This window comes from Dromaius novaehollandiae, chromosome 1 (assembly GCF_036370855.1).
Source record: "Dromaius novaehollandiae isolate bDroNov1 chromosome 1, bDroNov1.hap1, whole genome shotgun sequence".
NCBI classification, from domain to species: Eukaryota; Metazoa; Chordata; class Aves; order Casuariiformes; family Dromaiidae; genus Dromaius; species Dromaius novaehollandiae.
The window spans coordinates 72,612,405-72,638,581 of NC_088098.1; the positions used below are offsets into that span (position 1 = coordinate 72,612,405).

General features: G+C 42.6%; 1 protein-coding gene across 11 annotated transcripts in view; it reads left to right on the plus strand.

Annotated features, from left to right (window-relative positions):
* The window catches only part of PPFIBP1 (PPFIA binding protein 1), a 123,405-nt gene that overhangs the window by 88,529 nt on the left and 8,699 nt on the right, over positions 1–26,177 (plus strand). For 3 of the 11 annotated variants that reach the window (XM_064516409.1, XM_064516430.1, XM_064516412.1), the window contains 17 exons: positions 1,438–1,552; positions 3,080–3,112; positions 4,476–4,537; positions 5,251–5,335; positions 8,727–8,884; positions 9,865–9,995; positions 11,074–11,127; positions 12,266–12,326; positions 12,669–12,713; positions 13,559–13,588; positions 14,805–14,979; positions 16,506–16,538; positions 18,940–19,081; positions 19,626–19,754; positions 20,462–20,612; positions 21,840–21,951; positions 22,120–22,208. In XM_064516409.1, the coding sequence (XP_064372479.1) occupies positions 1,438–1,552; positions 3,080–3,112; positions 4,476–4,537; positions 5,251–5,335; positions 8,727–8,884; positions 9,865–9,995; positions 11,074–11,127; positions 12,266–12,326; positions 12,669–12,713; positions 13,559–13,588; positions 14,805–14,979; positions 16,506–16,538; positions 18,940–19,081; positions 19,626–19,754; positions 20,462–20,612; positions 21,840–21,951; positions 22,120–22,208 (1,605 nt within the window). The remainder of the gene's footprint in view (positions 1–1,437; positions 1,553–3,079; positions 3,113–4,475; positions 4,538–5,250; positions 5,336–8,726; positions 8,885–9,864; positions 9,996–11,073; positions 11,128–12,265; positions 12,327–12,668; positions 12,714–13,558; positions 13,589–14,804; positions 14,980–16,505; positions 16,539–18,939; positions 19,082–19,625; positions 19,755–20,461; positions 20,613–21,839; positions 21,952–22,119; positions 22,209–26,177) is intronic. The other 8 variants (XM_064516432.1, XM_064516417.1, XM_064516415.1 and 5 more) reach the window with 7 other exon arrangements.

The window sequence follows — 26,177 nt, forward strand, 5'->3', positions numbered from 1 at the left end:
TCGAGAAAATGTATTCATGAAAACTAACCACGAAACAGTGATTCCTTTATAGAGTCCTCTCCCCACCAAGTATAAATTTACAGAACATATTTTTAATCCAAGACAGAAAATACACAACACCAACAACCACGTGCAACTGCAGTTGTCCATAGGTATACTGACAGCTTTTCAAGTGACTGAGAGAGGGTCTCGTTTTGGAGAAGCACAGGTTGTACGCTGTCAGAAATCCCAGCAAAGTCAGTACCAGTTTGGAGCACTGGAGGATTGTACTATAAAGCCTCAGTTCTGGAAGAAGCTTTGATTTCTTGAGAATTTCAAGATTGTGTTTTTATTTATTTATTTATTTATTTATTAAGATGCCTTAGAGTAAAGAGGAACTGATTTCAGGAAATCCTGTAGTTTGGGCCATAGTTTGGATCACCGATATCGCTTCCATGCATACTTGTGATGGATCTTTTGAGAGAAGCTTAGGAACATACTTAAGCCACAATATTATAGTTTGGGTTATGTCTTTTAGGATTTAATACCTCAGTTAGAAACTACAAATGCCAAGATTACGAGTTTTTCTTTGTTTTATTTTGTTTTGTTTATGAACTGAACAAATTAAAATTTCAGCATAGGGTACGTTTGCACTGAGGGTCACGTCTTGCCGATGCTGTTGCACAAGATATCCCTAGACATCTAAGAAACATGTTCCTAAACTGGGTAGGATTTGACTGAAATTTTAAAGAGCTAAATGCATGAATCAGTGCCAGTCACTTGCTAGTGCAGATGGTTAGAGCTAAGTTAAAATTTGACAGCATTTATCTGATATACCCCAACTCCCCCAAACACCTTCTGTGTTCCTCCCACAAATCTCAGCGCTTAGCTTCCTTCCCTAACGCGTGATCAGCAAACCCAGATTGTCGCAAAGGTGCTACATTGTCACCTGAATTGCTTTTCAGAGCGTGTTTATGTGCTTGATGGTGTTGTGATTGATTTTTCTTTCATAGTAAGCAGTGGTCATTTTGGATATAGTCCTCAGCCTGTTTTAAGTGCAGTTCAGTAACTGTCCAACTGCGAACATGCAAAATGCTCTGCAGGTGTCAAAGTTCATGAGATCATCATACAGATGTCATTGTTTGTAAGTTGTAGCATTCAGTCTCATCACCCATAATTCTTCTATCTGTGCAAGGTTAAATAAATAAGAAAAGTGGGTTTTTGGCTCTACTCTTTCTTTTTTTAATTCAGATGTAAAACCTCCATGGAGTTATAGATGAGACTGAAACTCTGGGAGCGGGGGCATCCTCAGCCAGTGTAAATTGTTCCCTGTTGTCAGGGGCCCTTGATCTTTCCCACCCACTGAGGATCCATCCTCAGCGCTTCCTAGAAAGGAATTTTGAAAACCTCTCAAATACATGTGGAGTCTGGCAATAATTGATTCTGCATCTGTTACAGGATGAACTAGCAGCTTTGAAAGAGAAACTGGAGCAGAAGGAAGCTGAGGTAAAAAGGTTGCAAGAAAAACTGGTTTGCAAAATGAAAGGAGAAGGAGTTGAGATACTGGACAGAGGTAAGCACGAGGGAGGCTCTCTCTTAGGACTGTGCAGAGGCATCATGTAGTTCTCCGTCACCTAATCTGAATCTAACGTTTCTGTGAATTGTTGTAAGGGAAATTTAAAACCTCGATTTTCCATATACTTTTTGTCTTCATGTTTACTTCTAAAATATTTTGTGAGTATTCACGACGCAACTACTGAACCTACCCTTAGAGTAGGTTCTTGATCAACTCGAAGCTAGCTGGTAATCCCTAGTTAGCCCTTCATGTGGTCCGCATGCCTCAAAAGATGCAGTTTATACTGGCAAAGATATCTTTAAACTGCTTTAAACCAGTTCCCCAAGAAGATTATATTGAGAGAGGAACTTCCTGTGTAAACATCTGTGCTGGGCTTTGCTTATACACTTCTCACTGTTACGGAAGGGGAAAAACCATATTGCATACCAAAGTGTGATCTGTACCAGCAAATCTTCAGCGTGGACCGGCCCTCAATGGGTGAAATTGAGGATTGGTTCTTATTTGTGCACCAGAGGAGTCTGAATCCTAATTAAACTTTTGGATGAGCACAGAAATTTTATTTCAGATGCTTTTTAAAATTTGTTTGCAAAGAAGAAACAAAAGCAGAAAATTAGATTTGGACTTTTTTTAAAAAAAGAAATTTTTAAAACTCCCCAAAATTTTTCACAGACTTTTTTGACCTGAAATTTCATTTCTGAACCTGTCTTCCTGGGAGTTTTCACTGAGTGTAGATGGTGCTGTTCAAGTTCGCTTTTTAGAAATGTAAAGCCCCAAGAGGTTAACTAGTCTGTTTCCCAGACCTGGGGCAGAAACCACAGTGTATAGCTTGTCAGGTTTCATTTAATAAAAGTACTCATTTTAAATAGCACTATATAAGATCACTACAAGTGACCACAGTGGGCTGTGATTCCTTTTTCGGAATGTGTAAAGGTGAACAAGGTCTGGGTTTGGTGCGTTTGGTGCTACTTATTCTGAGCTTTCCTTCCTGCGGGCTGCTGAGTGCGCTGAGCTCCTTCTGCATTTTGGTACTCAGCTTTGGTTTAGTTTTCAGTGTAGCTCAGGAAGGTCTACTGTTGATGGACATCTTCTGCCATGATGAACCATGCTTTTGCTGCCTTGGAGCAATATTGAGTAATGCTATTTGCAGATAACACAGATTCTCTGCCCCATTAGATGAACTGTGATTTCTGAACAAATATTTGTACATTATAAACTAGCTGGGGTTTTTGCCTAGTATTAACTTAAGAGTAATTTGTTGGCATAAGGCATATTTGAGACCTTGTAAGTGAAAACATGTAGGTAAAAAAAATACCCTTGAAACAGGTAATTGTGTAGGAGAGCAGTGAGATTATTTGTTTCCTTAGGAACATTAGCAGCAGGGGAGTGCAGGTTAAAACTGTGGACTGCTTGCTTCTGCATAATATGTGAGAAATAGGTTGTTCTTAAGTAGCAATATTATGTTAAAAGTTATTTAATGCCATAACCTTTATGCTAACTTCAAATCCAATGGATTTTCCTGCACAGATGAAAATTGTAAAAAGAAGCTCAAAGATAAAAGTAAGGTTTCTGGTGTCTTTCCACAAGCATTTGTATTTCAGAAGTGCTTTCCAGTATAGCTTTCTGCATGTGTTTATAAAACTGCTTTAACAAACATTTGTTAGGTTGCATCATCTATAACCCTTAATTACACTCACAGTAAAATTTGAGAATAAGGGTGGATATGTCACACCTCAAAATACAAAGTTTTCTGGAAAAAGCTGCTAGACAAAGAAAGATCTGGTCTCATGGAGACTACCAAAGTTTCTTTTTCTCCTTAAGATGCACATGCAAATAAAACAGTTGCCTTTCAATAAAATGCAGTCACAATCCAGTAAGCCAGATTTCCCATTAGCATAACTGAGTCAAAATCATTGGAGCTGTATCGGCTGGGATTTTATCCAAGTATGTCTAAATGTGATTTATCTAGAAAGTCTGCCAGGCAGCTTGTTTTGTTCTTGCATTTCATTAAGGAGGAAAATGTTCTCTGAAAAAACCCACAGTGGGGAGGAATTTTAGGAGATTAAAACAAAGTAAAACGCTTGCTTGCCTGTGGGTTTGGCCACCTCTCTATGTTTGCAATGGAATTTAAAGTTTACTTCATTTATGCAAGGTAGATTTCTTGCAAAAATGAAGATTATTTCCCTTCCTTTTAAAATTATCTAGTCCAAAACGCCTCCAAAATCAAACCTCTTAGACGGTTAGAAGATAAGTGTTCCGAGTATTGTACGGCTTTGTAAGTAAGGGTTATAGGTGAAGCACAGAGCACTGATCTCTGTAGTAGGGACCTTTTTCAAACCTGAATTACGACATGTATTCTAGCATGACTGCTCATCACAGCAAATACCTGTATCATTCCATTGTGCTGTCCTCATGCCTACATCCATTCTGAGTTATCACTAAGCACCACTGCACAACGCTTTTTCATCATGTCCATTAATCCTATTGCTTTGTATGGTGGGTTTTTGAGATACTGTTTGGGGTGCTTGGCGACTCTTGCACTGAAGACATGTTTTATTGCACTCCAATTATAGTATTTTATATTTTGGAGCTCTTGTTTTATAATTACTTGGTTATTTAAAAGACAGAGGTAATGCAAGTCAAGCAGTAGTTTTACTCTTGACCTTTCAGTTTTCCTATGGTTCGGGGAGGGGTATTTCCTAAATGCGGTCACTTGCTTGATAAAAACATCAGAAAAAAGGTTTTACAGAAAAAGGGTTTTCCTCTTTTTATTTCAGTCTGAAATAGAAATTAAGTGGTTTGCGGTTTGTGTTTTAATTTGTAAATTTACCTTCAGAAATTATTGACTTTTGTGTTTGTTTTTGTTTCTTTCTTGTATCGTCTCATTTAAGTTGACTGCGGTAACTGTACTGTGTGTTTTTAGATATAGAGGTACAGAAAATGAAGAAGGCGGTCGAATCTCTGATGGCAGCAAATGAAGAGAAGGTAGCAAGATCATTATTTTTTCAGTAATCATTCATCAACTGAGTTTAACCTCTTAGAATATCTGCAAGCATGGACTTGTCACAATTCACTACAACAGCGAATTTGTAGGAGTCAAGGATGCACTGTAGTCAAAAGAAGCACTGCAGTGCCTTTATAAGGGATACGATTAGGCATTTATGAGCTCTGCATTGTGCACGCAGAGTCCTTACACCACAGTGTCATTAAATTCAGTGGGACTGCAACTTGCAATATACTGTCAAAATGTAAAGTACTCCACACAGGTCCCATGAGATGCCACAGGCCACATTTCCAACAGGGCTCTCTGTAAAGTAGGCCTTGTTTTCATATGTGGTTTTGTACATTCATATGCATGTGCATTTTGCAGGATGTTTTCTTTTGATCACCAAAGTCCCTAATCCTTTGATTACTTCTTTCTTTGTACATGGCAATATTTATTACACTCTAGCTTTAACTTAGACAGCTAAAATCCACTTTCAAGTCTGGGATGATTTTGGTCATTAAACAGATGGTAGTTTTTGCTAATTATAAGTTCTGGATATTTCAAAGCTTCTCAAAGTTCTGGGTCTTGTCCTATCCCCATTTCCATTATTTTTAGTTTAATAGCCAGTTAAACTGAAGAATATCTAGTATTTGTATTTCTTATTTTTGATTTACTGTAGGAAAAACACAATCACAGCTTCCCTTTATTTTAGGATCGGAAGATAGAAGAGCTTCGGCAATCTCTGAATCGGTACAAAAAAGTTCAAGACATGGTGATATTGGCTCAAGGTAAAAAAGGTATTGTGCAATTTTAAAGATTTTAAACTCTACTCCCATTTAAACTGTAGGTGCATGTTACTCTGTAGGTGGTAGAGTTATGTTGGCTCTCAGACTTACCATCTTTGGAGGTATCTCTTAGGTAGAGTTAAGGCCAATTCTTCAGCTGGTATAAATTGGCACATTTCCTTTCCTTAGTAAATTGTAATTTCCAGGGCAGTTGCATTGATTTATCTCAGTTGGATGTTGTCCCCTTTACTACCTGGTAGGAGTAACTACTATTGTCACATTGCTTTTTTTCCCCCGCTGTAAAATTACTTTGTATATGATAAGATCCTAACACCTTTCTGCTGTCTCCTGAAATGCCTTTCTGGGCTAGTTGCTACGTTACCTGCTAAAAGTCACCATTCCCCTCTCTTGCTTGTATTCCTCAGGAGGGTTTGGTAGCTGGGCAAAACAGCTGCTGAGCATGCATGTTCCCATGAGCTGAACCGGCAGTGCCCCAGCAGTTGTGCACAGTGCGACAGCAAGGCCTGAGAGCTGCAGAAATGTCTGCAGCAAAGTAGCTGTGCTGCCTGGCCTGTCGTTGGCATGTACATAACCATCACAAGCCGCCAGGCGCAGCAGTTATGGCATAGCTCTCCTTCCTTACTGCAGCAGGAGGCCAAGCTGGCTTTTCCTGATCATTCCTGCCAGCCTCTCTTCATGCAAAAAAAGCCTTCTCTGCCACCAGATAATGGACTTAACCATGTGGTTCAAATGGTACGCATTATATGTACTGTAGCATATAATGGTATGTTTCATGCGTTTGACGGCTACTGGAGTGTTCCAGTTCCAGGAACTTTTGATCCCTGAAGATGATAGATGTTGCTGATGGTGGTCATCAATTTCACACAATTGTATTGAGTTCCTTCCTTCTCTTTCTCCTTTTTTCCTTAAAAGAAAAGCGAAAGAAACATGTAGAGCATCACACTGAAATGGTTCTGGGTTTCCAAATGAACATACTCAGAAAATGAGCATCAACCTTTACAGCTATAATCCATCCTCCTGCCCTATATGCATTACAGCACCTAAGGTGTTTTTTCCCCCACATCATCCTGCTTTTTTAGTGCTTGAGTTGCATTTTGTAGGTCATTGTTCTCTAGAAGACCTGTGTTCAAGAAATTTCAGACATTAGCATTTTGCTAGTGAGAGATCTGCCTTGCATTTTCTGATACAAACGTATGCACAATTTAGATGTCTGCGCAGAGCAGTGTTGCATTAAATTGTTTTGGAAACCTCCTTTGTCGCTGAGTCCTCTGAAGGCCACAGAAGGCCAACCCAGCCTTCCATAGATCTTGAATTAACCTAAGTTTGTTGCATGAGCTGCTTTAGGATAGACAAGAAGGGCTAGTGGGTTTTATTAGCAGTGCAGACGTTAGTGGATGACGTTCCTACGAGTGCTATGAGGCAGATGTGGGAGCCCCCAGGGATGCCTTCCAAGAGTGAAGGTTGTCAGTAGCCAGAAATCGGTGAGGAGGCAAAATATCTAATCTATTTTAGTGGAGGAGGATTCAAATGTTTGAGCTCTTAAGTCCTGCTGCATGGGGCCAAGGCAGCCAAGGGGAGGGGAGAGTCAGGTCCGATCATGCTGCTGGGATTGGGAGTGAGATACAGGAGAGAAGAGAGAGTCTTTGCACCCTTCTTTGCCTTCCCCAGCTCAGTTTTGTCTGCTCCAGCCCGTGCTGTGAGCCCGTGCGCTCCCACATCCTGGGAGGAGAGCCCCAGCCATTAGGAAGCAAGCAGGTGAACTTGCATAGACAATCCTATGGACTTCCTCAGCAGAAGCAGCCAGGTTCCCAGGGCCACAGAGAGTCCCAGACCCAGGCTTTTGGGAGGTCAGCCCTGGTGGAAAGGCAGTGATCAGGGTGGGAAGACACTGATGGGTGCAGTGCGGCTGAGGGCACTGCCTGATTTGCAAGGCTGTGGGAAAGCCCTCGGCTGCAATCTCCAGCTGTCTGCCCCGATCCCCCAGCAAGCCCTGCACCTCCGAGGTGGGCACAGCTCATCTGCTCAGAAACTGCCTTTGGAGCTACCACAACTGTCAGTCTGGGTTGCGAACATAAGCCCAAACTGGAGTTGGTGTGCCTGGTAATGTGCTGGGCTGAAATCCGGCTCAGCTTGACCACCGGCTGTACAGGTAAACCTTTTTGCTACCTCCTTGTTAGGGGAGTGGCAGAATGACACCAGTTGCTCCCTCCTCCCTTTTTATAAAGTATTTGAGATCAGGCAGCCCTTCCCATCTGTGGGCTTTGGATCTCAAGACGCAAGAGCATTTCCATCCTGGAAACCAGCGCTCAGTGGCACTAAGGACACAGCTTGCCCATCTTCAATTTGCCTAGGCTGGGAAAGCACTGAGTCAATGTGAGAAGAGGAAAGGTGGTTGTGAGGGCAAGGCAGCGTGCCTTAGTACTAGAGAAAAAGAGTAGCGTTTTTGAAATAAGGGTTGGTTTTTTTCACATTTGCAGTGCTATGCCTTCAAAGACAGGAAGGTGTTGAAACAAACCTCAGGTCTCCAGGAACTGTGCTTTATGGTCAACAATTCATAAAACATGGACAGAGATTTCAGCTAGTGAAAAATGGGCAAGGAAGGTTTTCAGCGTAACCAGACTTTGGCTTGTATTTGCATCAGATCTTTGGCCATGAATGATAGTTTTGTGGCTTTTTTAGAAAGTACCGATTGCCTTGAAATTTTTCTTGTTGGTGTCAGTACTCTGGTATCGGTCACACTCATGGAAATCTGGGCCTTTCTGTAGTGCCTGAGGCTGTTCAAGGACAGCAAGTCACTCCTTGGAAGCAGATGATGCCAGATGCTGCTGTGTGCTGCTGAATTCGCAGAAAGAGATGCGCTTAATTTGTGACAATGTGCAAGCCTGATGTACTCACTTAAAACACTAGTGTTATACTCTGTGCTATGAGCTGCATTTTCCCTATGGGTAACTCAGAAGATACCACAGAAACAGTTTTTGTTTCCTCATCTTAAATTCCGGACAGACTTGCACCTCTGGTCTTTCCCTACTGAATAGGGGGAAAAAATATTTTGTATGAAATTCCAGAACAGGGGATAGGAAATAACTGTACTTCAGCGTATTCAGCTTTTTGAAACTGATCCCACTAGATGCCCTTGAGGAGAGCCCAAGTTTCTGCTGAGGGGTGTATGTGTCCCTTCCACTCTCGCCCTGTTGTGTTGAATTGGGAAGTGACATTTGGTGGTGGCTCCCCTTCTCATGTGGTGCTCTCCCTTAAGAAAGTAATCCCAGCTCTCCCCGGCTTAGGCCCTGTGTGACCACGCTGGCTGTGCCTGCCATAGGAGCAGTGCTCCCCGTGCCTGCAGAAATAAAGCCAACACGTTTTTGTCTTTCTGTCTCGTTAGGCAAGGAAGGCGATGGTGAAGAGTTCCTGAATTCAGGGTCTGTTTCCACGGTTTTATTGGATACGCCAAGTCTCACTGACCCAGAGAAAAGTCCATCCTCAACCCCAGGAACAGTGTCTCCAAGCCACGAGGAGTTTAACATGAATGTTCACGAAGAGGTATCGTTCCTTTTTTCCTCTTTTAATGCCATTAGTCCTTGAAAGCATTACTCTTGCTCGAGTTGCGTTACGGAAGCCAGAACTCAAGTTTCTGAAAGGGTTTCCTGTTGGCTGTACAGTTTTAGAAAACTCCCATATCCTTTGGGGGAATGTAGATTTCTTGTGAAAGCTGCTGAGGAGTTTCTTTTGAATTCAGATGAATTTATTTTTCTTAATCGTCAATTGGGATCAAGAAAACAAATAGCTCTATTTGTCATGAGAACGGGTCTAAACTTTATTTCGTATCAAGCATGGTTGCTGTAGGTTATGAATATTGGATATTAGGATATCAGATAAGGATATGCATATTTTCCCAAATTTGTTGGGAATTTGAAGTAAGCATCTTGGGACTGGTTTAATATATCCTGTCAAATATTTAAAAGGACACAATAATCATTACATCCATTCAGTGAAATAAGTGCGTTATAGTCCAGTCTCTGATTTTTACAATAACATTTTCCAGTAATTGAACTACAGATCCTTTCTGTTGGAGCTCTCAGTCAAATGCAAACTTGACTGACTTAACTAAGCAGCATGCACACACCATAAATTAAATTAAATTAAATAATTATTTAGCAACTTTTTTTGAGTTCTCTGAGTGGCCAAGGACAGGAGTAAACCTGAAAAGTTAACCACTCTTCATGGAGTCTGTGGTGGATTTAGCAAATAGATTTAGTAGGCAGCTTCAGAAGGTTTGTAAGATTTTTGTCTATGCTATAGTTTGCTTGTATGGTTGTTCATGGTTTATCTCCAGTGCTGTCTGGCCATCTTTCAAGTAGTAAACCAGTTTTACATTACAAATCAAAGAATAAAAATCTTTTTCTTTTTTTTAATTCAGACCCTTCTTTTCATAGTGCGTTTGCTTATTCTTATTTCCATTTATGACTCCTTAATTTCAGCTCATTTCAGTGTAATATGTATTCTTTGTTTTTCTTTTTTAGAATTCCTTACAGATCCACACCAGTATTTTACAGATTTCAATCCCTTCTTTTTCACCAACATCTAAGAGCTCAGAAACTGTTGCAGAGAAAGTAAAAGCACAGCCTAGGTCAGAAGCTACAAGTGAAATGAGGTATTACTGTTTCCATGAATTTTTTCAATTGTAGAACCAAAGATTTATGAAGTTTAACGAAAGTGATCTGTTAATTAACATACTGTCCGGTCATTAAGTTGGTTAATGAAGACTAACATTCGTGTGAGCGGCTATATTGAACTAAACTGTATGTTCATCAAATACATTGATTAAAAATATGTATTTTTCAGTAAGTAAGTGTTAGTTTGATTGTAGCTGTGTGTAGCAGCGCTCATGTTCTGCACCAGCTGCTTCACAAGAAATAAACAGAAAGAGTGAAAAACCGATCTAATATAATGAAGGACGCACGATCACTGTTTTTATGGAAGTATGCATCACCTCGGTCTGGCTGGGATAGTGCTGGCTGTGCTCATGCAAATGCATTGCGAACAATTTGCATTCAGAGATTTCCCACAGTCACTGAAGATTTTTAGAAATCTGGTGTAAGGTGCCACCAAATTGGGGGTGGGGGGAAGGAAGTTGAATAGGCGTTTTGAAAAACAGGAGAAATGGGTATCCTTGGTGCTGGGTGACAGCGAGTCATCTCCCGCGGGTCTCGGCCCATCGCCGTGCCCAGCAGCGCCCTCCTCTCAGCAGCCAGGAAACCCAGCCTCCATGGCCTTTGTCGTTTGAGTGTCAAATATTAAGAATCCAAACGCGAGGAAATCTCGTGCGTTGAAAGCTGTAATTGAGGTCGGTGCGACGTCAACCAAAACCCCAGCAAAGCACCCGGCGCTGCGGCTGGATTGCAGGGAGCCGCGATCTCCCTTGCGGTGGTGCTGCTTCAGACCCTACGTATGCCGTAACCTCCTCGCTTATTTTAGCTCACTAGCGAAGTACGTTAATTAATTTATATTGCGACTTGTCTTTCTGGGGGCTCTTGAGCTCACCGCTGCCTTTTATCTTTCGCAAGACCTGCCAGCGTAGAAGGGAAGATTCAACGTGCGTTAGTGCTGTAGCAGCTGAGGTGAAAACGAGATTTAAAGCAGGCCGAGATGATAGGGTTGCTATATCAGTAACATTTAAGGAAGGGATCCACAAGTGCCTTATTTTTTTGACACCTTATTCGTTTTCACAGCGAAGGGAGACCAGCAGGTTCCTCCCCAGAAACTCAGCTGAGTGACAGCCCAGTGTAAGTATTATAATCAAATAATGTCTAGGAAACATTCTTCCAAGATGGTTGAAACTCCCCTCCTTTCTTTAAACATGTGAAATAATTTCAGCGAAGTCGGTACTCAGTGGTGGTGGTTTTCTGCTAAGGTCCTGTATTTTCATGACCGATATTTTCCAGTGCTTCATCTGTGCACATGTACTAGCACTTAATTTCTTTTACATTAGGGAGCATCTCTGATTGAGTTACAGAATGTCAATAGTCTTTTAAATTTATAGTTTTCTGTGGTTTGACAGTGGGGGAAGGGTAATGAGCTGACTACAGTGAGAAAAATAATTGTAACCTGTGCCACGTAGCCTTATTGCCCAGGGAAATCAGTGGGGCTATTTGTGAACTTCAGGTTGAGTCAGTGATTTGTTAATAAGGGACCTAAGTCAACAGGGCTTGTCTGATGCACAGCGTAAGACCCAGCAGCTGCTTTTAGTTTGAGTGACTTATTTAGTGCCATGAGAATATGGCAGAAGTCAAATGCTGCTCCCCCTTGTGCTGATATAAAGATAGGTAACTTTGTGAAATTCGGTGAAGTTGCTCTTCATTTACACCTGGGTGGGGGAAGGCTCTAATGGCCACTTTCTTTTCAAACAGACTTAAGCGCTTAGACTGTAAGTCCCACCAGAAGTCAGTGGGATTTCTGAGTGCTTGCTTCACTGCCGAAAATGGAACTGAAGATAAAATACTAAAATACACCTGCTTGACTTAGTAGGCCTGGATTCTTTAAAGATTAAATTAGTCAGAAGCTTGTTGCTAAAATTACTGTTTGCATAACTTTTTTTTTTGGTACCACTTCCTTTTGCATATGTAATTTCTGCTTATCCTTCTGAAAATATAAGTAAGAAGCCAAAAAATATCCAGGGTAGGCATCATGGCACTGCAATATTAACATCAGTAATTATGATGTGGAAGTGCCTCTTGCAATAGCGTATAAAACTGTGCGGGCTCTTATTAGCGCGCTGGTTGCCTTAGCTCAGAATGTCTTTGCTTTTGAATGCATCTCACCACGCGTTGTGATGCTCTTCGTAAAGCTGATTCTTAGGAGTGTATTTATCTTAGCAAATTGTGTCCCAGGCCGCTCAGTTTGTTCTTTACGCCGTTATTTCAGAAGCTGCTCCCTGCACAAGTCCAGCAGCCTGAGCAGTCTGAAGAAGGAGGCGTCGGAAGCGGTTAGTTTGGGCGGTTACTTCCTTCCTCTCCCTTGAAAATACTTCCTCTGCTGTGGCGTTGAGCCCTCGGGCTCCTGAACGGGCAGCCCGGGGGCGTCTCCCCATAGTCTGCTGGCGGGCGGGCGCCATGTGGCTCCTGCCCCTCGGACGGTGCGACAGCCTGGCCCTGCTTCCCCGGAGTTGTCCTGTCGCCGCCTTCTGAGTAATTCTGAGTCAGAGCGTGGCTCCTCGCATCACCTGTTAGCCGTGGTCCCAGGCATGTGAGAGCTTCCAGATGTTACTAAAGGAGAGAATCTGTCCTTCCTTAGACCTTTTTTTTTTTTTTTTTTTTTTTTGCATGAGGCATTCACCCGAGGCTCTCATGCTGTGTTTTTCTCGGATAATGAGGTATTTCTTTTATTTTTAACTTGAGTTGATATACTTTTCTGATTTAAGACACAAAGAAAATAAGTCCCCCTAGCGCTTCTTGTCTGTGTGTAAGACTAATAATTTTGGAAGGCCATGCAATCAGTTCATTATAAAATATAGCCTGGGTTGACTCTGTGTCTTAGGTGTTTGGAACAAGATGCTGAGCCCCTTTGTATTTCTGGTGGTAGCTTCAGCTTAAATCTCTTTAGAAGTGACCAAAATCAGTTTGCCTGTCACAACGTCATTGAGTCAGGGTAATTCCTGTGCTCCTTTTTGTCAGACTGAAATGCTGAAAGCTCCTAAATTCTCCGCCTGATACCCAAGCTGCTCAGCTGTGCTTAACTGCTCAGGAGGGACGTCGAGGGGAGGGACGATATAACCAGAACTTGGTGATGAAAGCTAGAATTTGTGGATTGAGGGGTTTTTTCATTTGGTAATTTGCACAGCCGTGGCATGGAGGTTGGGGGTGTTTTATCTACAGGGCTTCTACCCTGCCTAATTCCTGCTTTGGGTCCCTTCAGCCGACTGTACCCATTGTTTCCTTTTTATCGGACTGCATGTGGCTAATTATGTACACGGCTAATCCTTTACAAAGCAAGCCAAAGCAACCCTATTTTCATGTCAGCTCACTGACCTCAAAGAAAGCAAGAATTAATCTGTGTGAAACGCAGCTCCGAAGAGATTTCTTTTGGGGGGAAAAACCAGGCAGAGACGGGTGTTTTGAGCAGAACTCGACTCAGGGTAGCCATACTGAATTGAATTACTGACTATAAACTGTTAAACTATAAGCTTTTCAAATGCTTTTCTTAACCCTTCCCAAACAGGACAAGGAGCCAGCGCAGAAGCCAGCAGAGGTAAGGTGTGCGTGGGTGCAGGCGTGTGCGGAGGAGCGCAGGCAGCCTGGGGGCTTTGAAAGCCTCACTTCTGTGACCTTGCAGCGTCTGCTTGCAAAGGGGGAATAGCAGACCTGCGAACAAGAGAGCAAGGAATATGTTAAGAGTGTCACCGTCCTTTCTGTGTCGGGTTTATAGTGTCTCACGTGTTCTTGCCTTCTCACACATGGCTTATCTTTCAGTCTGGTTGAGGATAAAATTGCCCTCTAAGCTACTGTTTCCCCAGCATGTTCTGCTGCTATATAATTAGCAGAGCTAACCCTTAAGTATTTTATTGACTCTATAATTACCTTTGATTAGTATCTGTTAAAAGCCTTTGGATTTCAAATTGTTTTCTATGACTAACAACTACATTCTCCAAAGGTCTGTCATTACACGATAGTTACACGCAAGTCCCATAGTGCCATAGTTCGCATGCAATCATTGCCTGTTGGAAGAATTTAGCAGAAAGCACACACATCAGACACCGCTTTTATGGTGAATACAGTATCCATTCAGCAAAAGCTGAAGGATTTTGTTTGGATTGTGAATGGGTTTGTTTCCTCCTTCCTTTAAAGGGACAGCGAAACAAACAGCAAGGTTAAAACTACTGCTGTAAATCGGCTAGCTGATGGTTTTGATTCTGTCCTGTCTTATGTGTCCCTTGCTTGCTACTTAAATTCCTCTGAGCTTTGGCAATGGATACAGTCAACTAATCCACTCATCCCAAAATTGCTCCCTGCAGAGCACTGCTAGGCTAAGGGGGCTGTCTGGTGCTTGGCAGAGGACTGATGTACTGTGGGGGGGTCTCATTGCCCTCTTTGCTTCCCGCTGCCTGTACAGCTCTCGGTAGCGAGGACAGAAACCCTGGGAAGCTGAGAAAGTTCAAAGTCTCCCATGATCATACTTTTATTTTTGCCTTTCCCACACCTCTAAGCCAGACTTTCAGAAACTAGGAAATACCTGAAGGAAGGCAGGTCACCCTTAGCAGGTAGTGATAGCAATTGTGGGTCGTTAAGGTAGTTAAATGAAAATCTTGGTGATTTTATCTTTTATGGCTTTTGTGTCATGTTTTCATGTACTAAGAAGCAGGGGTGACTCTCCAGATCGTCTGTGAGCAGTCACTTTGCAGTCTCTCTCGAAAGGTTTTTTGTGATGCCCTCGTGGTGAATTCTTAAGCTTTGTTTCCCTAACTCAGCAGGTTAAACCTCCCGTGGAAGGTAGCAAATTTGGGACTCTGCCTCCAAAATCTCCTTCTCATGGTGGCACAGGAGATGAGGATAGCTTTGGCACTCGTAAAGCCAGGTCTTCGTTTGGACGAGGCTTTTTCAAGATAAAAAATAACAAGAGGACAGCAAGTGCTCCCAACCTGGGTAGGTATCGTGCGCCTGAATGCGGCTGCCATGTATTTTGAGTTGTAACGGCAGAGAAACGTGAGTTTATTTTTCTGAGTGTTGTAACTGTCCTAAGAAGCAGAAAGGCCAGCTTTGGTCTTACCATGACTTGGTGGCGCTTTTCTCGGTAGAATGGCTGAAAAAAAGTCTGACAAAGAAACAGGAAAAAAACCCCACCAATGTACTAAAGTATTCATCAGATCTGGTTCAGCTTCTGCTATGATCTCTCCCCAGGATTGCTGCAGTTTTGAAATGCCAGTTGTCTGGCAGTAGCTCACACATGGATTTTTTATTTGTTTGGTTTGTTTTTTTTTTTTCTGGCTCCATCCTCAGTTTATCTTTCACAAGATTTTCAGACGTACAGAAATGAGGCAGCGGCACTCTGTATTCCTCTTCATTTACCTATGTGTTTTTAAGCAGACCTACAAAAGAGATTTTGACAGCAGGAACGGGATTGACAAGTTATTCAAGCTCATATTGACTTCTGGACTTCTGATGGAGGAGTTTTCATTTTGGTCTTGTTGTTTGATGACGTTTGCACATGACAAAGAAATAAACAATATGTTCTGCTTAATGCAGAAGCAGCTGTTACCACCAAATGAAATCCTATCTGCATTAGCTGCTCTCCTGTAATAAAGTCTTTCCACCCTTCCAATTCAAGCATCAAGTGAGTCTGCGCATCAGATCTACAGCCATTCATCTAAAGTTTTTGGCTTTCCCTTGGAAAAAATTTAGGAAATTAGATCTGTCTTTCAGAAACGTAAATGAGATTAGCTTCTGCTCTGTTGAGCAGAAGAGTCTCCTGCTCTTACTTACTCAAAGATAATTCCAGTACTTGTTGAAAAGAAATAGCATATCCACAGATAAATTATTATACACTGCCCGTATTTTCCTGTGACGTATAACACGAAAACTTGCTGCTTTACTTGGAATAGATGTATAGTCTATTACGAGGAGTCAACTTTGGAGTTTATTTCATGTGTACTTTTGTGTTATCACTTGTTTCTTCCTGAAGTTCATTTGGCCAGCTGAAAAGGGAGCTGTAGTGGCTGTCACAAGGGATTGGAAGAGGGGCCATCTAGATCATGGCCCTGGGCTGTCTGAATTTGAAAAAGCGATTTATGTTCCCCAGATTTCAATGCTTCCATCTGTAAAGCTGGTGTCAAGGTACTTGCCACCTCATGGGAGCCCGGGTGAGTCCCGTGCCCAGTGCGTCACGGAGCAAGTTACCTCCCTGCGCTGAAATGACCGAGGTGCTGTTTTACCCTCTCCACGACAGAGCTCTCCGACATTTCCTTTTCATGAGAGAGGGATTGACAGTGAATTGATAATCCTAATCGCTGCGTGAACGCAACGTTGTGTGTGGCGCATGTGTCTCTTGTACCTCCCTCCTTTTGTCTTGTATTTTGCTGACGTAAGTTTTGACATGTGTTTTACCTTGTCCCTCTGCGTGTTCTCTCCCGTTGTGCTGCGTGTGGTTATGTGCATTGTTTGGATATCTGAAGATCGCAGTCGAAGCGCGAGTGCACCTACTTTAGGTATAGTAATCCTGCATGTCTGCCTGTACCAGCGCTGCATTGTGACTCCTGCTAACAGCTGGTTATGGCCGTGCACTTAAAACAGAGCTAGACACCAGTACCCTGCGTTGAAGCTTTCATCCATCGCTAAAAGGAATTTTCATGTAACGCCTGCCCTCTACTAAAAGCTGGCTGCACCATTTCTCGACAACAGCTACTAATGCGAGAGATTGCGGGTTGATTTGCAGAGACTAACATGCCTTTGAGCACAAAGTCACCCATAGACCAAGTTAGCAAGTGAGCATCAGCGGCGTATAACTACGTGTAAGCCCTCAGCGGCATTCTCCTCGCTGTGGTGTGCCGATCGTTTGGGTCGGTAGGACTTTGTGCTGTCGTCTGCCTGGGAGCCCCTGGAAGAGTGGCCAAGTAGGGAATTAGATATACTTGTGAGGTTTCCATTTGGGAGAGTTCCTAAGGGAAAGGATATGTAATTCCTCTTCTAGAAGTAGTTATTATTTAATAAATGAATGAGCAAGATTTGGGACAGGTTGGAATGGAGCCATTCATGTAAAAACACATTCCATAAAAACTAGTCTCATGATTTGAGCTTTCCCTGGGCAGCTCCAATGAGGGTGGGTAAGACCTGCGGTGGCCTGCGTTAACAAGCAACTGTATTTGTGTCAGCTGGGGCAGTTGTAAAGCCGGTGAGATGTGGGCCTTGCTGCACACAAGTGCTCTCAGCCCTGTCAGGTTCCCAGGTCACCTTTTACATGTCGGCTGTTGTGTGGGATTTTGTCAGTGCATGCAGGAGAGCCAGGCACAAGGAACAAACATTGCAATACCCGCAAATCTCTGCTACTAATTCATTCAGCCTTATTCTGGTATTCTCGCTCTAGAATGCTGTTTAAATGTGCTTTTGTTTTGTTTTGTTTTGTTTTTTTTAAAGCTAGCACTTTTTCTTTGAATAGATAAAGCAAAAACCACAAATGCAAAAGCCAGGTTCAACACTAGTGCTGTCTCTCACTGACAGGATTCCCTTATTCAACAGCAGTCAAACTAAAATGCCCAGAAGTCATCTTGTTATGTTACCTTGTTGCTTCACCTCCAAGTTTAACATCTAAAGCATTGGAGGAAAATGGGACATGCTCAGATGTATTCTGGCTAGAGCATCGAAACTTTGCCGAACTGGAAGATAGGCTGATAAAGTTTGCGGTTTGCTGGCATTAATGGCATATTGTGGCTGCCTCAGCATTGATTCTGTAGCCCTAGACCCCATATCCCAGCAATGTATGCTCTGTTTTGACTCATGTAACGTGTCTGGTTTTCTCCTGGAAGTCTAAGAGTCCATTTCAAAAACAGATGATGGTCATCTGATCACACAGCCCTGTTAAAAGATGGTAAAAGTGGCCACAGGCCTCACTGTCAGCCTGCTGTAGGCTGCTTTATGGCCGCGGCTGCTTCCTCTGCGCAGGCTGGTGCTGTAGATGGGTAGGCACTATTGCTTAGCAAGTAAGTGGCAGAAACTCCCCGTGGTGATTTTATTCAGCTATCTGGCACTTGCTGGCACATCTCTGCTTACGTAGACTAATAGATGATGCAGTTTGTTTAGTTTTCTTTTTAAATACTCACTTTTTAAGTAGTCTTTAAGTAGTTTTTTCTTTGTTAGTTTAGCTTCTACTAAACAATCTTGTGATAACTTCTCTCTCGATGACGGGGCCCTCAGATTTATTGTCACCGGAAACAAGATGGGAATGTGTAGTATCACAGAGGTGCTCTGTGCATCCCTCTACTTTTAAAAGAAAATCAGTGGTATTCTAGTTCAGACAGAGCCTAAACTTCACGGTATTTCTCTGCTCAGAAACAAAATATTTCACTATTTGCAAAAAACTATTTCAAGGGGGGGAAGGGCCCTCCTGGTTTTGGGGTGGGAAGAATTGTTTGTTGCTGGAATTTCCTGGGTAGGGATCTTAAGAGATACTGCAGGTTATTAGGAAAAGATGCCTCAGGGGAATTATTATTCTGTGCTTTGGGGTCTCTTGGTTCTGTCCCCTGCCCCACCACTGATTTGTTGCTAGGTTTTTGTGTGCCTCAGCTCTATTTGGGAAATGACTGTAGGAGCACTCCTGGAAGAGAAAGTGAACTAGGGATTTAATTAATTAATTGATTCATTAAGTGTGTTTTTTTTGCCTACCTTTGATGCAAAGCACTCAATCAATACAGAGCATTACTTTGGAGTATTGCCAGTTAGGACCATGACAGAGGAACGTATCTTTTTCCTCCTGTATTTTCCCGTCCTTCGTTGCCCCATTTTCTTAAACACGATGGTTCTCGGTAATTCTAGCAAGAGTCATTCCAGAATTCAGGAGCGTGTCTGTAAAGGCCTGCAGAAGGGAGGTCTTGACTAGGCTTTGTTTTCTAATAGCTGAAACAGAGAAGGGATCTGCAGATCACTTGGATCTGGCTGGTTTGCCCCCTCGACCAAAAGAAACTGAGAGTTTGCAGATGACGCCACCTTCTCCGGATTCCAAGAAAAAGGCCAGAGGAATCAAGAAGTTATTTGGAAAGTAAGTAAAAGATGAGAAATGATCGTTCTCCCAGACTGGGGTTTACACAGCCCTTCAGTCTGGTTTACCAGAAGTCCAGCAGAGAGCTGGGACTGTCTAAGCTGGTCCCATTTGGAAGCTGCTGGGCAGCCTCTGAGGAAGGAGTTCATGGACTTAGCAGAGGCACTGCTGTATCTTGCATCATTTTGTCATGTGTGCTTTCTCTTAAGTCTGTCCCAGCTTCTCATCTTTCTTTCATCGCCTCTGACCTGCTGTTGCACTTTATTTGTTTTCTGTAGACTGGATAAATATCATTGGTGCTGACAGAGGGTGCAAATACTTTTGTGGCTCCGTGGTTTACTCCAAGGCTGGTGGCAGGCGTATTTTGGGATTGGAGTGACTGTTGTAAGATCCTCTACAGCATTTGAGGGAGCTAACAGCAGGTCTGCAGGGGGTGAAGGAAGGGCTATTAACACCACAAGAAATCTTATCCATATTGGTTGCAGTAATAAAAGTGTGCCTCTTCCTTAGCCAAATGTGAATACTCTTTTTCCGTTTAATTTAGACTTAAAAGGAGTCAGTCCACCACCTTCAACCCAGAGGACATGTCTGAGACGGAGTTCAAAAGAGGAGGGACAAGAGCTACTGCGGGGCCGCGGCTGGGCTGGTCACGCGACCTGGGGCAGTCTCACAAGTAAGACGAGCGGTGCAAAGTGCCCTGCAGTCCCTGCTTCTGCTCGCCTTCCCCAGCACCCTGTTTTCATGCTGCGTCAAGCAGAAATGTGCAGTGCCAGAATGAAATGTCTCCTCTGTTGGCGAATAAAACGGGCAGATCCAAGCTGTTTCCTCTGTTAAGAGGATGGTCTTCCCAGGGCTGAGGCTGGTTGGGTGGTGAGAGTCCATGGGTGGGATCTTGTTGCCAAGTGAAGCCGTTCTTGCCCATGGCTTTGCTGGAGTGCAGCTGTCAGGCTGCGGGTGACCAGGTATGAGCCCTCTCATAGCAATAGCACTGTTCCTCCATGAGAGTCCTGGTGCACTTTGGGGGATTTAAAGGCTACCGTAAAAATATTACAGTCTTATTTCAGAGTTTTAGCCAGCCTCTAGACAGAGGTGGTTGTTGCAGTAGTATCAATAAACCAGGTTTATTCTAACAGTGGTATGGGATGAGCAGTGATCCCATTGTGCTAAGGATTCAGGAGCAGAGACACCCTCTTCCTCACAAAGTTCACCCAGTACCTAACAGCGATTCACATTCTCCCCTATAGATAGTTCAAGCTTCCACAAAAATACTCGCAAACGAATAGCTTTTTTTTAATTTGTATTATTATATATGAGAATAGAAGATTTGGGGCACAGTGTTTATTAGTCTTTTTTTTTTTTTTTTAATTAAATCTCCTTTAGCGAGCTGGACATGCCATTTGCAAAGTGGACAAAGGAGCAGGTTTGCAACTGGCTCCAGGACCAAGGGTTAGGCTCTTACATGAGTAATGGCAAACACTGGATACTGTCTGGGCAGACACTTCTGCAGGCTTCTCAGCAGGATCTGGAGAAGGTGAGAGATACTGGAAATACTGTTTTCAATTAAACGTATAAAAAATGGTATTTCTGTGCATGTAAACCATGTCTGTAAAGTGCAACCAGTAAATATAAAAAAGTACCTGAAGATGAGTCTTTAAAATATTATCATCTGTAGTGATGCAAAATAGATTTCTTAATTAGTTGAAATTTTACAGAAATGCAATATTTTGTAGTGAAACTAATAATCACAAATATGTAATTTAACTTCACTAGACATTGGCACATCAGTCATTCATGCCACTTTTTTAAAATGTGCAAATAAGAGAGTACCTCATTGTCGTATGGGTTTTCAGTCCTGATTCATTAACGCTCGTGCTTTGTACAGTTATTTTATACCTATGTAAGGTGGGTGTAAAAATTGCTGTTATGGTCTGGTTATGTTTCCTGCCTGTTTTACACACACAAGCATGAAGGTTTGAGTTGTGACACACAGGATGATCAGTCTCTGTCTTAAATCATTACAGAACTGTTAATGTGTTGTTTTCTAAAATGAAAAGTTGATTCCATTTTTACTTTGAATTTACAATATTCACTAGTGTTTGAATTTTCAGCTTTTAAGAAATTACTATTCTCACCAAAAAGTAAGCCTGTTTTCTCAATTAGATTGTGAGCTAATTCAAAGTTGTAGTTATACTATAACCAAAATAAGAGAAGTGTGGTATGGACTTACTGGCTTGTAATAGTCACAGACAATATTAAATAGCAAATGCTGATAAAAACATAATATGTGATTGAAGAGAACCTGGGATAGCTGCACTTGCAACTAACTATTAAAACTCTTATGCATTTGGAAGCATTTGATAAATTTCAGTAATACCTAGCACTTTTTTATGCTCTAAACTAAGTAATTCTTTTAACCTTATCTGCGTAAGTGGGAGGGAAATAAATAATCCCAACAAGTATTTTTTTGAATACTGACTTTATTTTTTAACCTGATGTGAGAATACCATGGCCAACATTTTCAAACTCTTTTAAAGAACCTAAATCCATTAATCCACCACAGTGAACAGGCCTTTCAGTAGTGCTGAACATACGCTGAGATGATGCTGGTACTCAGCAAATGGGAAATATGCCTGCCAAGTCACCAGTGAATGCTGTGTGCTGTTTGACTCTCTGAAATCTGTATGTAATTCATATGTAACAAAGGGAGAAATAAAATACAGTGTTGTCTCTAGCTTCTCTGCTTTCTTTACTTTCACAGGAGCTTGGGATAAAGCACCCATTGCATCGGAAGAAACTTCAGCTTGCTCTTCAGGCGCTAGGGTCTGAAGAGGAAAACAATCATGGAAAACTGGATTACCACTGGGTTACCAGTAAGGCTTTATTACATGCTGTGGCTGCAGTTTTTGATAAGGGTTACTCACGGGTGGTTTTGGGCTCAGAGAGTGAGAATAACGTTTACTGGTGCTGGGCAACTGCATAGTTGTCCTTAACGCAGAAGTGCTGTGACACACTGACGCTGGTGGCTGTCTCTCCCTTAGGATGGCTGGATGACATTGGACTCCCCCAGTATAAGACTCAGTTCGATGAAGGAAAGGTGGATGGCCGAATGCTCCATTACATGAGCGTGGTGAGTAAACGGCTTTTCCTGACATCTTTTTTGTGTTTTTGCTTTCACCCGCATTTTATTGCATGCTGGCAGACTTCCAGACAGCTCACTGAAGACCGGATGAGACTAGAGAGCCCTGCTGTGTGTGTGTCATTGTGACTGCACAGATACTCAATTCATTTCACACACCCCTCCCTCCTCACCTCAACCTCCATCTTCTTCCTGCTCCCCTTGGCTCCATGGCAGGAGCCTTTTTTTCACCCCACAATACTAGCAACCCTGCAAACAGCCTCCTCTCCTTCCTGCGTCCACCTCCTCTGGCCTGATCCCTCCATGCATGAGCCTTCCCCAGCGGCAGGCAGAGCCCCAAACTCGTCCTTCCGTCCCTGCTGTAAGGGCAGGCTGCTGCTGCTGCTGCGTCAGTGAGAAGAGGGCCAGGCAGATGCTGGCCCACCAAGACAGCTGGCTGGGGATGTAGGGATGGCTCCCAGGTGCCATCACCAACCCTCTTTCCCCTCAACTGTCCCGTGGAAGCGGCCACCGACCAAATCCTGGGTGGCCCCACAAGCATCCTGTGTGGGTGAGGCTGTGAGCAAGTGTAGGAGGGGAGGTCTGGCTGCATGGGCAGCTCTCGCTTCTCAAACAGCTGTTTTCAGATTCCTCTAGGGAAAGCAGGACCAGATGGGTGTCTTACAGGGTACAGTTGCAGTGAGGAGCCTATTAGTTGGATCATGGCAGTCTGGCTTGTAGCTTCATAAAGAAGAAAGTTCACACCTGTCCGGAGGCCAGTAGAACATCTGTGCATTACTTCGGGCCCGTTTTGGAAGTTTTTAAAAGGGAGCTTAAAAGTGCGCTGTGCTTGCTTTCTGTGTGTGTGCATTTTGCCCCAGATCTACTGAAAGGAAGCTAAAGTTGGAGCTTATTCTTACTTGCTTTTATGGTGAAGAAAAGGTTACACATACACACATATACTGTACCAAGAGTACAGAATTCTGTCTGGCAGCTAAACATTTCATGCATCTTGTTGGACTTTCTGTTGACCCGTTTGTAAATTGGGTCTGAAAACTTTCTGAATAGTTGCAGGGAGATGGCTAAGAGGTGTCAGGATGTCAGAGGCTTTGCTAACATTAAAAGGTTAGTCTGGGATGCTGTATTTGTCTGTCTCCGTGCTATATCACAGTGTTTCAAGAACTGCTTGATATTCTTGTGGGCATCCTGTGTTAAGCTAACGCTAATAGCTGCAACCTATAGAAAAGAGAAGTCCTGATAGTACTACTCACCGGCAAGTATTTTCTGTTTTTTATAGTTTTAAAGGCAGTATCTTAAGGTGAGAAAGCAAACACAGTGAGCATAAGCTCAGACCCACGCATGAGAAATAGGCAATCCGGTGCTTAACAGCTGTGCATGGGATGTCTGATATGCTCAGACAGCATTTGTACGTACACAGAAGTGTGCAAATTCGGGGGTCACAGTTTATGCAGCCCTCTTTTGAAGAGCTGGGCCTTTGCTGTTCGAATTGTTCTTAACTAATAGAAGTAGGTGGAGTTTTTTCTTTTCTTCAATGAGCAAACATTCAGTCTAATATATTCATGTGGATGCTTAGGGTGAGAGAACCCAAGCAATTTGCTTTGAAGGTAATTGCAGTTTTAAGTGACAGCTTGTTTGAAAACAGGCCACATTTGATAGCATTTACATAGTGTATTTCAAAATGTAAAACACCAGCATCAGCTCCCCAGTTTACTGCCTGTTAGGTGAAACCAACCTCGCAGATTTCATTTGTTTAAGGGCTGGTAAGATCTCAGTTAAGGTGAGATAAGATGTTCTTCTCTGGAGACATAAATGCAAACAGAGCATCGCCAACATTATTTCCTTCTGTATAACACAAAAAACAATCAATCGCAGTGCTGTTCTCTCATGAGCTGCGGCATGGGCAGAGTAAAAGTTACATTTACTCCGTGTTTGCGTGCATTTTTGTATAGTCGTTACATTAGCACCAGGAGGATGCCTAGAGTTGGTCTGTTTTAGCTCTCACGTAACACGAGCACAGGGCTGCTGAAGAGCCCAGTGGGCCAGGTGTGGGAACTGCAGTCACTCCTGCTGCTCTGTGGCTCCTTCCCGGTAAAAGCTACTCAGTTCCCATTGAAATCACTAGCAGTTGGTGACCTGCCCCACCGAGGTGTGTTCATGCTGCATACCGTAGCTGGGCACTGAGCAGGTAAAACTGGAGTCTCAACCATCCCACTTGGCATCTGCCAGCTCCTTTAGGTGCCTCAGTGGGTTTGGAAATCAGCACACAATTCCCAGGACCAAACTGCCTCAGCTACCTGGTGTGACTTGTTGTTGGGTGCATTTTGGTCTAACTATTCGCTGCTTATGTAGTGTATTTTTGTATTTGTTTCCTTTAGTCTTTTGAGATTGGACACTGATATAAAAGTAGGAGGCAGTTTGTTTCTTCTGCTTCTTAAGTCTTCGTGATCTGATGCTGGTTTGCTCCACTGATCTTGGTCTTGTGTTGGGAAATTTTATCACTGTGCTAACTGCCTGAGGGTTGGGTGCTGATAAGACACAGTATGGGCTGTAATGTAAGGAATTTTGTATTATTCAACAGTCAGTCTTTTTTCTATTAAAAAAAAGCAGTAGGTGAGCAGAGGAGAGATGTGTAGCAAAGGCTTTGCCTTTTAAATAGATACTTTTCTTGTTTCACTTCCCCTTAATTTTAGATCTCTCTGTGTGTTTTTAGAAGGAGTTTAACCATCAAATTGTAACAAGATTTTCCATGTCAATAGTCAACTATAAATACAGCTGTATGCAAAGTGTAAAAGAAATATTTTTAAAAATCACATCAAGTTACCCTGACTTAAACTAAAATAGCAAGCCCCAAAATAGAAACTCTGATCTTAGATTCATCGTCAAGATAGTCGAAGGTAATGAAACGTTTGGGTGAGTGATGAGTTTAGTTTTAATTTTTTCTTCTGGCAAAATAAAATAGAGTCCTTTTTTTTCCTTTTTTTTCTTTTTTTCTTTTTTTCTTTTTTTCTTGGTAGAATACTATTGCAATTTCTAAGCTTAGTTTCTTAAGTTTTGGATGTGCAGCTTGAAATTGATTAAAAGCTGCAATGAAAATCAACGTTCTGAAGATTCTCTCAGAATTCTGTAGAAAGCACGCAGCTGAACTAGAAGTTCTTCGACAGATCTCTGTGTAGTGAGCGGCTAAATTGTCCAGGGAGTCCTTAGTTTTAATCTCTGTGTATGCCAGTGGCTGGAATGGAAGTTTGAACACGGTCTGAATGGGGACTCTTGCTAGAAAATACATGTATAACACAAATATTCGTAACAAGTAAGTAATACTAGAACATATTAAGTCAGATTAACGCTGACGTAAGTATGCATAAATTCATCTGAGTCAGCCAACTTGCTCCAGCAAGGAATTGGACTTTGAGATACTTAATCGCATAGTTAGGATCGAATTACAGCTTAAGCGCCTAACTCTGCAAGAGTGCAAGTCTCGCCGTATGTAGCCACAATTACAGTGCAGGATAGTTTTTTCATTTTCTTTGGAACTGCAGCTGTGCGTGAGCTGCAATGCCTAGCCAAACCTATCGTGGACACCTCCTTACAACAAGCTTTTCATGTCTGGGCTGTATGAATGAGAGGGAATCTAATTATTTTGGTTGCGATATTAAATATCTGGGGCTAGATGCTGGAATGAAACCAGATGTAGGCAAAACGTGTCATCTTTTGCATTGCATAGATTGCAAGCCTGTCAGTAGATCAGGATGTCTAATAGCACTGACAGCCTTTTTTTAACCTGTAAGCCTGATAAAAAGCTTTTCTTCTTTTGCCTTTGTCCACCCCAGATGTGTTCTGCGTGTTAAGCCCACATGGGTAGCAAAAAGCTCTGTCTTTTCCCTCCTCAGTGGTAACTAGGTTTAGGGGAACCCTGAGGACAAGAAGGAGAACGAGGAGGTTTCATGGAGCCAAAGCAAAACT